The 15,507-nt window shown below is 39.7% G+C and overlaps 1 protein-coding gene across 10 annotated transcripts in view; it reads left to right on the forward strand.

Moving 5' to 3' along the window:
- Positions 1–15,507, forward strand: part of LAMA2 (laminin subunit alpha 2) — a 748,112-nt gene that overhangs the window by 501,603 nt on the left and 231,002 nt on the right. For all 10 annotated transcript variants that reach the window (XM_061623807.1, XM_061623808.1, XM_061623810.1 and 7 more), the window contains 2 exons: positions 2,076–2,312; positions 11,376–11,519. In XM_061623807.1, coding sequence (XP_061479791.1) covers positions 2,076–2,312; positions 11,376–11,519 — 381 coding nt within the window. The remainder of the gene's footprint in view (positions 1–2,075; positions 2,313–11,375; positions 11,520–15,507) is intronic.

Below are 15,507 nucleotides of genomic sequence, written 5' to 3' on the forward strand. Positions count from 1 at the left end.
GCATTAGCATGGCAGCTGCCACGGCACTCTCTAAATTAATAATGATATGTCAGCCAGTCTTCCCTTTCAGCACATTGCAACTAATTTCTCCAAGGCAAGGTGTGATTTCCCCCTCTCCACTTGAGCTTTTAGTGGAGTCGATTTCAGAGCCCATCATAACTCAATGGCAGAGGAAGATTGCATGAAGCTGTCTTCTTGCAAAATAAACATTACATTTGATTGTAATTTACTCTGCATATGGTGAACACTTTGCCCAGTAGGCATTATCATCTGGTATCACTTGCTGTGCAGGCTTCCTGCTGTAAATAGGCTTTAAGTCTTAGACTACACATAAGCCTGCCAGGCAATCCTTAACTGTTGGTGGTCCCAGATACATACAAGCTAGGTTTTGGCTACTATATAAACTGAGCCAATAGAGTAGTGGATCTGCTCTTTTGATTTCAACTTGAGGTGTTGCCAGTAATCTCTCTGGTGGGATTCAATGTGAATATTAAAGTACTGCATTTCTAGCCTTTAAAAAAAAAAAAAACTGTCAGCTCTACTTCTTTAGTTTTAACCAGAGTGCCCATGGCTGCTATTGTACTTTTGTCTTAATTTTTAATATACGGCTCTGTTCTCGATACAAAATTCCTCTTATGCAGGTGCCCAAGTAGAATATTGTGTGCTGATGCCACAATCATAATAACACCAGTGAACTAGTATGTGTATATTGGTTGAGCCTAATTTACGTATTATTTTGCTGACCCTGTAAATTTTTATCCCTTCTAAGTTTGATTAATAAAATAATTTTACAGTTTCAAATTATAGTAATAACAATGAGCAGATCAAAACTTAACAGAACCCTTTAAATTAACCTGAAGTATCTCAATTTAGGATCTGCTCAGATGCTATAAGTATCTTTCAATAGAACATTTAACATTTTAACACTTACTAGCAAATGCCTTTTCAGCTTCTCTGCAATCTAGAAGAGGATTCTAAGTCAGAAGGAATCCTTTCCAAGTTTGCAAAAATTGTTTCTTTGGTTTGATTAGAAGATTTTCTCCATGATGAAGAGCTGCAACACTTTGTGCAACCATTGATTCACTAGTGAAATTTTTATCAAATTTCCATTTTTGTGCAAGCTCCATGATCCTGTGAGTTTTGTTTTAGCATCTTACAGTTCCCATTTATTTATTTAAAAATTCATGAACTGTCTTTTAACAGTATACCAAAAAAAAAACAATACATCAGATTTAAACAGTAAACACCTCACCTTGGTCATCATCTAATTTTTAACTCTTACGTCCAACATTTATTTTATTATGACTTGTGACAACAGCCAAAATTATGTTAAATGTTTGTTCCACTACTCTCAGCTTGGTCATTAGTGGATCACATATTTTGCCAGCATTTGGTAATATTTGACTGGTATTTAGTGCCTTTCTATTCTCACCCATTTTCATCACTGGTTGTGCTAGATGACAGAGGGATGATTGCTTCCCTTTAGTTCAGGATGACTCAATTCAAATGTCCCAGTTAATGTAGAAGTTAAGAAATACAGGCAATTTTAATAGATGGGGGGAATTTTCATGGTCCCACCAATGTCCATGTGTGCTTAGAATGTTCATGTATAGAGGGATCCTCATAGGGGATACCAAAATCCTGCCCCCTCCTCCACTGCACATAGTTTTCCAAGGCAGCACTATATTGACAGTTTAGAGTAGCCAATACAAGGACATGAACAACAGAGCCTAGCTGAAGCAAAAAAAAAAAAAAAGTCAAATACTGTACTGTGATAAGAAGCAAAGAACATTCCTTATTTTATATTAGGCACATTTTAAACCAGATTGTTGTATCTCATACTTGGAGGCAACAGCCTCTAGAACCCCATACCACTCACTCTTTGTACTTAAAATAAATGACCTTCAAGTGATGAAATATATAAGAAATGAAACCAATTTGTTCATTGCATAGCCTGCTGATAGAAATATGTTGACAATCAGCTATTGTTTCAGTCATTTTTGAGAAAGATGTTTTCCTTTGGTTAAACATGAAAGTATTACCTGTTTTTAAAAAAAATCTCCTTTTCACTTTAGGCTTGTGACTGCAGTGTAGCTGGATCACTCAGTTTCCAGTGCGACCCTGATACAGGCTGCTGTTTTTGTCGCCCAGAATTCTCTGGGGATAAATGCACTGAATGCAGGCTGGGATATCGAAATTACCCACAGTGCATTGCATGTGAATGCCTGACAGCAGGAACTGAGCCACACACTTGTGATTCAGAAATGGAAAAATGTTCATGCTCTGATCATACAGGACAATGCACCTGTAAGGTAAGAAAAGGACTACTTGTGGAATATTTATGTATCTTTATTTCTAAACTGTCTCCAACACAGCTGTAGATAGTGGCTAAATGGCAGACAGCTATAGATTAAATAACAGTGAGTGTCTTTAGCTAGATCAGACACTCACAGCCTGAATCCTTCAAAAGTAATCCCATTTATTTCAATGTAAATAAGCATTCCAGCTAAATAAGCATAAAATTTGTAGCTTTTTTGGCACTGAAGTTCTATTGAACTTGGATGAAATTCTGAGTGCACATGATTAGGATTAGGCTGTTTGTCTTGCGATGCTATGTCAGGTGTTGGGAACCTTTGGCCTCCAGATGTTGCTGAACTACAACTCCCATCAGTCACTGTAAGCATGGTTAATGGCTAGGAATTATGGGAGTTGTAGTTCAGCAATATCTGGGGGCCACAGGTTTTCCAAACCTGTGTTACACAGTTGCCAATAGGAATAGGGCATCAATTACCCTGAAATAGCAGGTCCTGAACTCATTTTATCTTCTGCTTTGTTTTGTATGTTCAAGGGACCAACAGAGTCAACAATCTCAGGGTTTCTTGATTTATATTTCTTTCATGCTTGAATAATTGACCAATAGCGGGGTTGTTATCTGTAGTGAATATAGTTCCTAAGCTAAACACAGTGACCAATAAAATTAGTCATCAAAGTGGGATAGCTGAGAATGGGTTCTCATGATCACTAGAGATTGATTTACTTGTCAAGATCATCTCAAGTTAACTGAGATACTAATAAAAATTAACATGATTTTTCTGAGAAAAACTGAGGTCTAGAATTTGACCCATATATTAGCCTCTTAAATCTATCCAGTGGCGTACCAAGGGGCAGGTGGGGGAGCAGTCCACCCCGGGTGCCAGCAGTAAGGGAGTGCATTTCCTGCTAATTTTGATTACCGTGCTTAGCTAGTCTTTGCTCCGCCAGCTGCTTGCCAGCCTGCACTGCACGAACTGCCTTCTTGTCCTCTCTTTCCTCCATTACGTGCAGTCAGTTCCCACTGCTGAGCGGCACGCGGGCAAGGCATGTATGGTGTGAATGTGTTAAGAGAAGAGGCTGGCTGGGCTTGTTTAAGCTCCAGTGCCTCCTCCTCCCAACCCCCGCCCACCCCGCCTTCTTTTGTCAGTAGAAGTAAGGAAAAAGACTAGAGCAATCTGTCTCCAGGCAGAACAGGAAAGGGAGAGATACCTGTTTCTAGCTGCAGATGGGCTTCTGTGCTTGAAAAGGGAAAGCTGTTCCCACTCTTTTCTACTCTGCAGCAAGAGGAGGAACTGGGGCATCACGTGCAACAGGAGCTGAAAACCTCTTGGCTGCTTGCTTAGAGTTGCATCAAGCATCATTGGTGCTTCTTTACCCACCCACCCAAGCCATTTTTTGGTTAGGGTGGTCACAAGGCTTCCCTGCTTGGCAGCTAGTCTTGAGTTATAAAACATTAAGGAACCTTTGTGGGTGTCTGAGTTTGTTGGCCTATATTTAGGGCCCAATATTGCCACTCCTTTCCTTTGGCAGTTGGTTTTTGGCACGCATTCTCTCCTCTCCCCCACTCCTTTGTTGCTCTAGTTGTGTCCCTCTATTGGTCAGAAAGCATTTATTAAAGAAACTAGGCCTGCCCTTCCTCCCTTTTTTACTCTGTGTCCCTGTTTTGGATAGGGAGAGCTGTTAAAGGAGTAACCTGCCCCCCCAATTTTTCTAAATATTTCTAAATATTTATTTATTCTTTTACTGCATTTGCATCCCACCTTTTCTCCAAGGAGCTCAAGGTGGCCCACATGGTTCTCCCCCTCCTCATTTAATCTCCACAACAACTCTGTGAGGTAGGTTAGGCTGGCCAAAGGTCACGAGTGACCCTCATGGCTTAGTGGGGATTCAAACCCTGGTCTCCCAGAGCTTAGTCCAACACTCAAACTATCCTGTTGACCAGACATAGCTTTTGATTAACTATGCCACAACTGGGCTTGCACCCATATTTTTGTCCCCGCAGCTTTGATTTTGTCCTGTCTTCTTGGAGCTGTTTGTTTAATAAGAGTTTTAATAAGAGTTATATCCCCTGTTGGAAAAGTTGTTGGCTAAGAAGTAAGGAAGTGTCTGCCTGCAAGCAGAGTCACCTTTGATTTTATTAATAGTGTGGCTTCTTCAATTCATTATATTGGGAGATGTTATAATTCATCAGTATCCATACACTATAATTATATATTGGTTAATCACCAATAATTAGGGTACTTGTACCAACATGAAATGACATCGACCCAGTGGAGCTCAACAAAGAAAATTTTTAAAAAAGCAATTGAAGGCGATTGAAGCAATGTCTGGATCTATTCTGAAATATGTAGGGCTGAAAGACGACAAGCACTGACAATGAGGAAGAGAAAGGAAATGTTAGCAAGAGACTGAGTCAACACCAACAGGATAAAAAAAAAATGGAGAAGAAAGAGACGCTAGTAAAGACCAAGACTTTGATGAAGAAGAAACGATGAATGATATTTTAATTTATTCTGATATCGCTGCTTGGCCAATACCAGTTCCAGACGACTTGAGAGTTAATCTGGTTAAGAGGGGAAGTGAACCTCTTCAGAATAAAGATGGACCTTTCTCTGTAGTTCAATGAGAAGGAGAAAAGAGCAAAGGAGGCAGTCGACACTTGACAACTTCATGGTTTTATCAATCTTTACCAAACAACGAAAAAGTGTTAAGAACTTGGATGGTTTATTTGAAAACAAAAAGTTGTTTGTTTTGTTTCTAATGCAGACTGTTCGAAGATAATGAGACAAAAGCTGGAACATCCAGCTTTATAACTGGTTTTAAAATCTGGTGGAAATTAAATTCTAAAGTCCCTGAACATGAGATATCTGAACAACATCTCTCCTGCTTAGAAAAATGGAAGACCTTGGCAACGGGACTGAAACTCCAAAAAACTATTGATAAAATCCATCAAGTGGAAATGGCTAAAGAGAGAAAAAAATGGAGAGACATTTTACATCGTCTTTTGGATGTAATTATGTTTTTGGCCAAACAAAACCTTCCTTTCCGTGGTCACAGAGAGGATATGTCATCAGCAAAGAAAGGAAATTTTTTGGAGTTGGTACAATTACTCTCAAATTACGACCCAATTTTGAAGGAACATTTTGTAAAAATTAAACATGCTATTCCTTCTGAAGGGAGATTAATTTTATACTTATCTCCAAAATTTCAAAATGAATTCATTCATCTTCTGGGAAATTATATCAAAGAAAAAATAGTGGCGGATATTAAAAAAACAAAATATTTCGGAATTCTTTTTGATAGCACTCCTGATGTTTCACACACTGATCAAATGTGTGAAGTGATCAGATACGTCCATACTGGACATGGTAAAATTGAAATAAAGGAATCACTCTTGGGCTTCTTTCCTGTTTACAGGAAGACTGCTTCTGAACTCACAGAAGAGATCTGGAAACAGCTGCAACTATGGCCGGTATTCATAGTGGTGTTCAGGCAAAAATCAAAGAAATTAATCCCAAATCCTCATTTGTGCCTTGTGCAAATCATTCTCTGAACCTTTGCGGAGTTCACTCTTTTGGAAGTGTATTCCAATGTATTCATTCTTTTCAGTCTCACCTGCTGCAGAATGTAGGTATAACAGTGAAAAGTCTTTCCCAGACAAGATGGAGTGCTCATTATGAAGCTGTGTGCGCAGTAAAGACAAATTTTGAAAAGTTAATCTCAACCTTTGAAGTACTGTGCTTTCCAAAAGAAAATGTGGACACGAGGATCAGCTCAGATTTTGCTCTCTGATGTATGCAATTTTTCTTTTCTGAGTTACCTTTTTTTCTGGTGTGAAGTTTTAGATAAGGTTAATCAGACACAAAAATATTTGCAAAGAGCCGGAATCAGCCTTGAACAATGTACAGTGACATTCCAAGCTTTAAAATTGTTCCTTGAAGATCAGTGCACAGATATTGTGGAGAAGGCCATTAACTATGCAACAACAAAATGTAAGGAAATGGACATTTACATAGAAAAAAGAATCAAATTTCGAAGAAGAATGCCAGGAGAAATGGCAAAAGATGCTGGTCTTACATTGCCAGAAGAAATCAAGAGGGCAATGTTTGAATGCCTCGATCGTTTTCACCAAGACCTGGACACTCGTTCTAAAGCAATGGATCAAATAATGTCAATGTTCATTATTATTCAGTCATTTTCTCTGATTTTTGCTGAAGAAGAAAAACTTCAGAAGTTTTTACCAAATATAATAGAAATTTATGATGAATTTTCTGGTGAAGATATTTTAGTGGAAACTTTTTGACTGCGGAGACATTTGAAAGCTGTTAGAATCGATCCCGAAGAAACAAAGACATGGACAGTATTGCAATTTCTGGAATTTATTGTGAAATGGGATTTTATGAATCTCTACCAAAATTATCCATATGTTTAAGACTTTTCCTAACTATTTGTATATCTGTTGCTTCATGTGAAAGAAACTTTTCAAAATTAAAATTAATAAAAAGTGTTCTTCAATCAACTGAGCGAAGATAGATTGACAAATTTGGCTATACTGTCTATTGAACATGAACATGCAAAGAAGTTCAATTTTGACGAAGTCATTGACAAATTACAGAAGTTAAGGCTCGAAAACAGAAACTGTAATGTTATTATTCATTACTGCGACAGACCAATATGTAGGTATAAGTTTTCCCCCTTTTTCCAAAAAATACATCAATGTCATTAAAAAGTATTAATCCATTACTTTTTTCCTTTTTTGTACTGTAATATTTATTTTATTTTTAATTTTTTTTACTGGCATGATTATATATACAAAGTTCAATAAAAGAAAATTTTCACTGTCTGCGTTTCTTGTCTGGCCATTATTATTATTATTCGTTTCATTTCATGATTATTACTGAAAATAATGTTGTCGTATAGAGGAGGGGGGTGTTAAAAAATAATCTGCTCCAGGTGTCAAATACGCTAGGTACGCCACTGAATCTATCCCTGTAATGCAACAGGATTGCAGATTCAAAAGCCAAATTTAAGAGGCTGCAGGAGAAAAAAAAGTAAGTGGGGGAAATCCCTCTCTGTTTCTCCCCTGAAATCTTTTAATTTTCCCCTATGCAATTTAATGGAGTGGTACATTGCATAAGGGAAGCCAGCAATTCTTCTACAGCGTGGATTTCAATCTGAATAGGAACAGAATTTGGGAGTTTGGAAACTCACATCCCTGAGGCAGGCTTAAAAGAGCTTCCCAAACTGTTTTCCGAGCCTGGCTGTAGAGAACTTTGCCACCACCTTTAGTGATCACCTACAGTTTGATGGCTGCTACACATACGCTGAGTTCCAGCAAGTACCACATACAGAAGTCACATGCAAACTGACAGCATGCACAAGAACTCTGCACACACATTGGCTCCAATCCAAATAAACAAGTCACGCCCTAGGCTTAGTAAAATCAATAGGTCAAATTAACTTTGACTCTTTAAGTCCCATTAATTTCAACGAGGCTTAAATGCAACTAAGGCTGCTTTTAGAAGGGAGGCTTAGTGCATGAGTTTTCTTGGTTTTAATGTGAATGAGTTTTAATTAGTCCTTTTACACTGCCTACCCAGTATCCTGCATCTTTCCACTTTTTGTTGTTGTTATTGTTCAAACTAGTGGGAGGGACATGACAGAACATGTACAGGACTTGGGGCTGTAGCAATTCCCAACTCTTCAGAAACTTCTCTCCGTGCCTGCTTTTATACTCAAAAGCATGATCTTAGTTCTTTCCCTCACTGTCTCTTTCCCATTTCTGGATGACTTCCCCACCTCTCCCTTCCCCTCTTGCAACAACAGCTCTCTACTCTTCAATCTAATTTCCTTTGCAACATGCCTGAGCTAGGGATAGGGTTTGCTGCCTAGTTCCGATCCGCTTGTATTCCTATAGTCCATCATTCGATCCCAAGCCACCTTTTTTTGTTCCTGCTTGCTCTGGCATTTGCCAATTCAATCTGCTGTGGGGTTTTTTTTGGTGATTTGATCCACATTGGAGGGGGGGGGTTGACAGGAAAATATTGTGTATTTGTTAACGTAAATACTTATGTAAACGATCACTGTTCCATGTGGGGTTTTTTGGTAGTAGAAAAAATTGTGTAATTTTTAGCATAAATGCTTATGCTAATGATCACAAGTGTTTCACTTTCTCCCCCTATTTTCATGTCAATGAGGCAGATAATTGCTTTTCCGGTCTGTCTCTTGCCTCGGGCTAACTGATGTGCTGCTTAATGATTCCCCTCCCTTTCACTGTTCACTATTCTCGAATTAGTTTGTCAACAGCACTGCAGCAGCATCACCACCACCACCACTAGTACCACATTATATTTTTATTCACATACTCATCAGCAGTACAGATTCAAAAGCTGGGGAGGGGAGCGATCCTGTCCAAATGTGGCTGGTGTACTGTCTACAGTCACAGTATAATGGTAGGAGAATGAAAAATAGTGGGGTGGGTAGCATGGGTCAGTCTCATCATCATAATGTTTCCTGCGCAAGAGGATGGAGATTCAGAATGCTCTGAGCTGTCTTGTTTTAAAAACATGAAATTGCAGGATATTTGACAGTTAACATATAGAATATGTATAGCCTAGAGCAGGCCAGGCAGCCAATATGTTTTGCATTGTATGGCTATAATAACACATTTTTTCGTAATATATAAAGGATAAATGGCGATTGTTATCACACCTACAGTTACAAATGCAGCAGCTTTGATTACGAAGATAATTACGTTAAATGAGGGGTGGAATTAAAAAAATTCTTGCTGATTGCAACCGTGGCTGCAAAATCCATGTCAATTAGGATAATGGCATTGAGAGGATAGCATCATGATCTTAAGTGGATAAATAGGCTGCAAAATCATCTTAAATCCAAGTTCATTGACTTGTATATGGTGCCATGAGGTTTTCTCTTTTAATCAACAATATATAGAATCAACTTTCTGCCAACTGAAATGAAGTGTGTGTGTATGTGTGTAAGGACCATTTCTCATGGATTGTGCCCATTGATAGAAAACTTTAATACTTTTCTTCAGCATTGCCAGCCTTTGTTAAAATGCTACCTGAATACATGCACAATTATTTCTCATTCTTAAGGCACAATTCATTGCTTTGGCCTCATTGGTTTTAATATAACTATCCCATTGTAAGTGGTGGTTACATTGTCTTATTTATTTAATAGTTAAATGACGTGTAAAATCAGCTAAAGAATAACATAGAGCAGCCCTGATCTAAAAGTCCAGCTAGTCTTGTTCATCACTGTGCTCCAATCAGATACTTCTGGAAAGCCCACAAGAAGGCCTTGAAGGCCAAAACACTCTCATGTTGTTAGGTATTATATCTCATGCCAACCTGGAAATAGTGGAAACAGTCTTCCCAGGGAACAGGCCAGTGCATCAAAAGCAAGCACACCCATTTTTTCCTGATAATTCCTTTGGCTGCGTGTGTCTGTTTCCAAGAGGGAACAAGCAAGCACAGCCAAACAGAGCAGGATTTAACTCCCTCATCAGCTGTCAAGCAGAGGTTAAACCCTGCTGCTTTGAACGCTGGTGCCTGTTCCCTGGTGAGAACAGACATCTGCAAGAGCACACAAGTGATATTAGCTGATTGATAGGTGGACATGGTTTGGGGAAAATTGCCTTGTGGACTAAATTGCCCCCCCCCCCCGCAGGCCAGGGTTTCCTCACTCTGGCCATAGTGAGTCATCCACAAGTTGTAAACCACAAGTTGTAAACCAAGAACATACCTTGGTTATAGCTTATGGTTTCCCTGAAGTGAGACATACCACTAGCCCAGGTTCAGATGACATGCTAAGCCAAACATTAGCTTAGCCCAGGGCCATGAGAGGAGTGCAGCTTCAGTCTTCTCTCTGGGAACCCAAACATTTGTGCATTTTACACTAGGCCATGGTTTGGCTTGGCTTTTTATGTGAACTGGCTCTGTGTATCCCTTTGCTCAGACGTCCTTGGCATTTAACTTGCTCTGGAGCTGAACCATTGCAATGTATATTTTGTAGGAAGACCCAGCCAGAATTCAGTTCTTATGCTTCCCAGTGACACACACTTAATATCTAAGGAAAACAGTTTTGTGAGATTTTGTAGTATTGCAATTTATTCTAAAAACATCAGTATGTTTATCTACAAAACTTCATTGTACAGTTTGTCCAAATTATTTATTTATTTATTTATTAGATTTATATCCCACCCTTCCTCCCTGAAGGAGCCCAGGGTGGCAAACAAAAGCACTAAAAACATTCTAAAACGTCATAAAAACAGACTTTAAAATATATTAAAACAAAACATCTTTAAAAACATTTTTAAAAAGCTTTAAAAACATAAAAAAACAATTCCTATACAGGCACAGATTGGGATAAGGTCTCTACTTAACAGGCTTGTTGAAAGAGGAAGGTCTTCAGTAGGCACCAAAAAGATAAAAGAGATGGTGCCTGTCTATTATTTAAGGGGAGGGAATTCCAAAGGGTAGGTGCCATTACACTAAAGGTCCGTTTCCAATGTTGTGCGGAATGGACCTCCTAATAAGATGGTATGTTCAGGAGGTTCTCACCTGCAGAACACAGTGATTGACTGAGTCTATAAGGGATAAGTTGGTCTTTCAGGTATCCTGGTCCCAAGCTATACAGGGCTTTGTATGTCAAAACCAGCACCTTGAACTTAGCCCGGTAGTTAATAGGTAGTCAGTGCAATTCTTTCAGCAGTGGGGTGACATGCTGGTGATACCCTGCCCCAGTGAGCAGTCTTGCCACCGTATTTTGCACCAGCTGCAGCTTCTGGACCAACCTCAAGGGCAGCCCCACACAGAGTGGATTACAGTAATCTAGCCTGGAGGTTACCAGTGCATGGACAACAGTGGTCAGGCTATCCTGGTCTGGAAACAGCTGCAGCTGTCTCACCAGCCGAATTAGTATGTATCTTAAAGAATCTTGTTGTGATAACTGGTTATTATAAGAACTGCACAGTCTCCGTATTTTGATGCCTGAAAAGGAATTACTGACTCTAATGCTTTCCCCTCTTTCTACAATAGGCTAATGTGGAGGGTGTCTACTGTGACAGGTGCAAGCCAGGAAAGTTTGGCCTTGATGCCAAAAACTCACTTGGCTGCAGCAGCTGCTACTGCTTTGGCCTGACATCGCAGTGCAGTGAGGCAAACGGGCTGGTCCGCGTGTGGGTAAGTAAAGGACCGCTGAGCCATGTAATGCGATAATGTTATTTCCTGCTGGTGTTTTTTAGTCAGAGACCAGAGATGGAGCTAGGAAGTGTAGGAAAACATTTAAGCAATTTTCCCTTTGTGTACTTTTGAGAAGTGGGTAGAGGACCATGTTCCATTAGGCAATCAGGGTCAAATCATTCACAACAAGACTGTGATAAGGTAATCGATGTCAAGCTGTAAAGTAAAGCTATTAAAACCCTGAAAAAATGTGATGTACTCAACTGAGGGAAAATTGTGTTATGAAAATATAGCACTCCAGAGCTTTGTTTCTCAAATGCAAAGCACTGAGGAAAATCAGATTTTTCCCATTTTACCCAGAGTAATAGATTGTTGATATATTCAATTAACAAAAAAGAGTTCAATTTAATATGTTGTGCTAAGGGCTTTCCATGTTCACTGAAGCTCAAAAATGCCAGACAATTGCTGCTATTAAGGGCCATGCTCTAACAGACATATTAATTAGACAATATTGATATAGTATGATGTCCTGTCCTGTGGTCAGTTTGATCATCACCGCTTCCTTGGAGCTGGGTGGCTGTTGGCTACAAACCCTGCAGACCAAAGAAAGGTTTCCCTTTATGCACCGTCTGCCCATGTGGTTTAAAAATCAAACTGCAAAGGCAAAGGAAGAAGGGTTTGCATCCCGGAGCTCCAAGTGGAAACAATGCCACATGCAAGCCCCCTTTTCAAGGAACAATCAGGAGAGCACAATTGTTCCTTTTCAGCCATGTCTTTACCTGCCCCACACCTGACATCATATATGACATCAGGTGTGGGGCTAGTGAATATGGCTTGAGGAAAACAGCCTTGTGGGACAAATTAGGACCCCTGGCAGGCCAAATGAAGCCCATGGTTTGGAGGGTCTTTCCCAGTGCTATAAGCTGTAAAATCATTTTGTGATATAACAGCGGAAGGCAATTCAACTGACTCACCCTGAAGTGAAGGCAGTCCTTTTCTGTCCTTCACATAGCCACACTGTCATTTTCCAATCAGCCTCTGCCTGACAGTTTCATTCCACCCAACATTATGCTTAACCTTCTCCCACAATAGGTTTGTACTGGGGATGTGCAGTGGAGACTATTATGAAATTCCATTGACTAACATTGGGCACAAAAATGCTACAAGCATATTACACAATTCATGGGTAAAAGCACATACTAGACCTAATACCACAAATCATTTTCCAAAAGATGCAGTATAAAAGGAGAAATCATTCCAGAAAGAACCACCCCAACAAAGACTATGGAAGAAAAACATACAGCAACTGTCAACATGCCAGAGTCTCTTGTCAAACATTTAACTCATTCAGAATAAAGCATGTCTTATCCTTTCTATCCCACATTTGGTCCTCAAACTTACCTCTCCTACACTGCCAAATTTCAGATCAATCCACAGATCCATTTTTGAGCTATAAGCTTTAGAACCTACTCCATCCCCACTACTTGTCGATTTCTCATAATTGTGCAATGTGATTTAGCCAAATCACCTTTTAACACATGGCCTCAGCTGTGGCCCTCTAATTAAGCAGTGTTACCTGATTTATTCATGTTTTCCTTTTAATTTTAATGTAATGACCATGGAAGCTACAGTGTGCATACAGCGTTAGTCTCTTGGATACAATGCTTCTATGAGACAGTTTAAGACTGCAGTGGTATTTTTTTTAAGCCACAGTATTACATTATTGATTAATATTTAGTTTGATATGCAATAGCGCCTCAAAATCCTTCTGCTGTCACCTAGCTTGCTATTCTCTTCTCGTACTTGTACATATTACACATTTTGTCTTCCCTTCCTCCTTGCATATAACATTTGATACATTCCCTAAAGTAGTACCTTCCAAATGCTTTGGACTACAACTCCCACCAGCTCTAGTCACCGCAGCTAGATAATTTTGATGCCATCTTCCAATCCTTAAAGTGTTACAGTTGTGATCAAAACATAGAATGACCACTCACCTCGGGACTGACACATTTTTTCTGCTTTTCAGTGTTAAGGGACATTTGTCAAGGCTTAGACAAAATGTATAGTATGCACAAGTACCAGAATGGAATAATTGGCTAGGTGATAGCACTACCTAAAAGGGTTTTGGGTGCTGTTGCATAACAAAATAAATATGTGATACTGTGGCTTAAAAAATTATTATTATTATTTATTTATTAAATTTATATCCCACCCTTCCTCCTAGAAGGAGCCCAGGGTGACAAACAAATGACAAAACACTAAAAACTTCTACAACACATATTGAACACAAAACATCTAAACAAAATCTTAAAAACAAAGTATCTTTTAACACTTTTTAAAAAAAAATTAAAAACATATTTAAAAACAATTCCAACACAGATGCAGACTGTAGGCACCAAACTTGTGCATATTACACATTTTGTAATATAGAGATGTTGTCTACCTAATATTTAAATGGAAGAAATTCCAAAGTGCCACAACACTAAACATTTGCTTTGTGTGTCATGGTTCCCATGATGAGATGGTATCTGCAGGAGGCCTTCACCAGCACAGCACAGTGATCAACTGGGATATAAGGCATAAGACAATTATCATAAAATCATAAAGTTGGAAGCGACCTATACGGCCATCGAGTCCAACCCCCTGCTCATTGCAGGAATCCAGATTAAAGCATACCCAACAGGTGCCTGTCCAACTGCCTCTTGAATGCCTCCAGTGTTGGAGAGCCCACCACCTCACTAGGTAATTGGTTCCATTGTCGTATGGCTCTAACAGTTAAGAAGTTTTTCCTAATGTTCAGCTGAAATCTGGCTTCCTGTAACTCAAGCCCATTATTCCATGTCCTGCACTCTGGGTTGATCGAGAAGAGATCCTGGTCCTCCTTTGTGTAACAACCTTTCAGTACTTGAAGAGTGATATCATATCTCCCTTCAGTCTTCTCTTCTCAAGGTTAAATATACCCAGTTGTTTCGGTTTCTCCTCATAGGGCTTTGTTTCCAGTCCCTTGATCATCCTCGTTGCCCTCCTCTGAACCTGTTCCAGTTTGTCTGCATCCTTCTTAAAGTGTTGTGTCCAGAAATGGACGCAGTACATAAGAAAAGAACATAAGAAGAGCCTGCTGGATCAGGCCAGTGGCCCATCTAGTCCAGCATCCTGTTCTCACAGTGGCCAACCAGGTGCCTGCGGGAAGCCCGCAAGCAGGACCCGAGTGCAACAACACTCTCCCCTCCTGAGGCTTCCGGCAACTGGTTTTCAGAAGCATGCTGCCTCTGACTAGGGTGGCAGAGCACAGCCATCATGGCTAGTAGCCATTGATAGCCCTGTCCTCCATGAATTTGTCTAATCTTCTTTTAAAGCCATCCAAGCTGGTGGCCATTACTGCATCTTGTGGGAGCATATTCCATAGTTTAACTATGCGCTGAGTAAAGAAGTACTTCCTTTTGTCTGTCCTGAATCTTCCAACATTCAGCTTCTTTGAATGTCCACGAGTTCTAGTATTATGAGAGAGGGAGAAAAACTTTTCTCTATCCACTTTCTCAATGCCATGCATAATTTTATACACTTCTATCATGTCTCCTCTGACCCGCCTTTTCTCTAAACTAAAAAGCCCCAAATGCTGCAACCTTTCCTCGTAAGGGAGTCGCTCCATCCCCTTGATCATTCTGGTTGCCCTCTTCTGAACCTTTCCAACTCTATAATATCCTTTTTGAGATGAGGCGACCAGAACTGTACACAGTATTCCAAATGCGGCCGCACCATAGATTTATACAACGGCATTTTATGATATCGGCTGTTTTATTTTCAATACCTTTCCTAATTATCCGTAGCATGGAATTTGCCTTTTTCACAGCTGCCGCACACTGGGTCGACATTTTCATCGTGCTGTCCACTACAACCCCGAGATCTCTCTCCTGGTTGGTCACCGCCAGTTCAGACCCCATGAGCGTATATGTGAAATTAAGATTTTTTGCTCCAATATGCATAA

Source organism: Rhineura floridana, chromosome 4 (genome assembly GCF_030035675.1).
Source record: "Rhineura floridana isolate rRhiFlo1 chromosome 4, rRhiFlo1.hap2, whole genome shotgun sequence".
Classification (NCBI taxonomy): domain Eukaryota; kingdom Metazoa; phylum Chordata; class Lepidosauria; order Squamata; family Rhineuridae; genus Rhineura; species Rhineura floridana.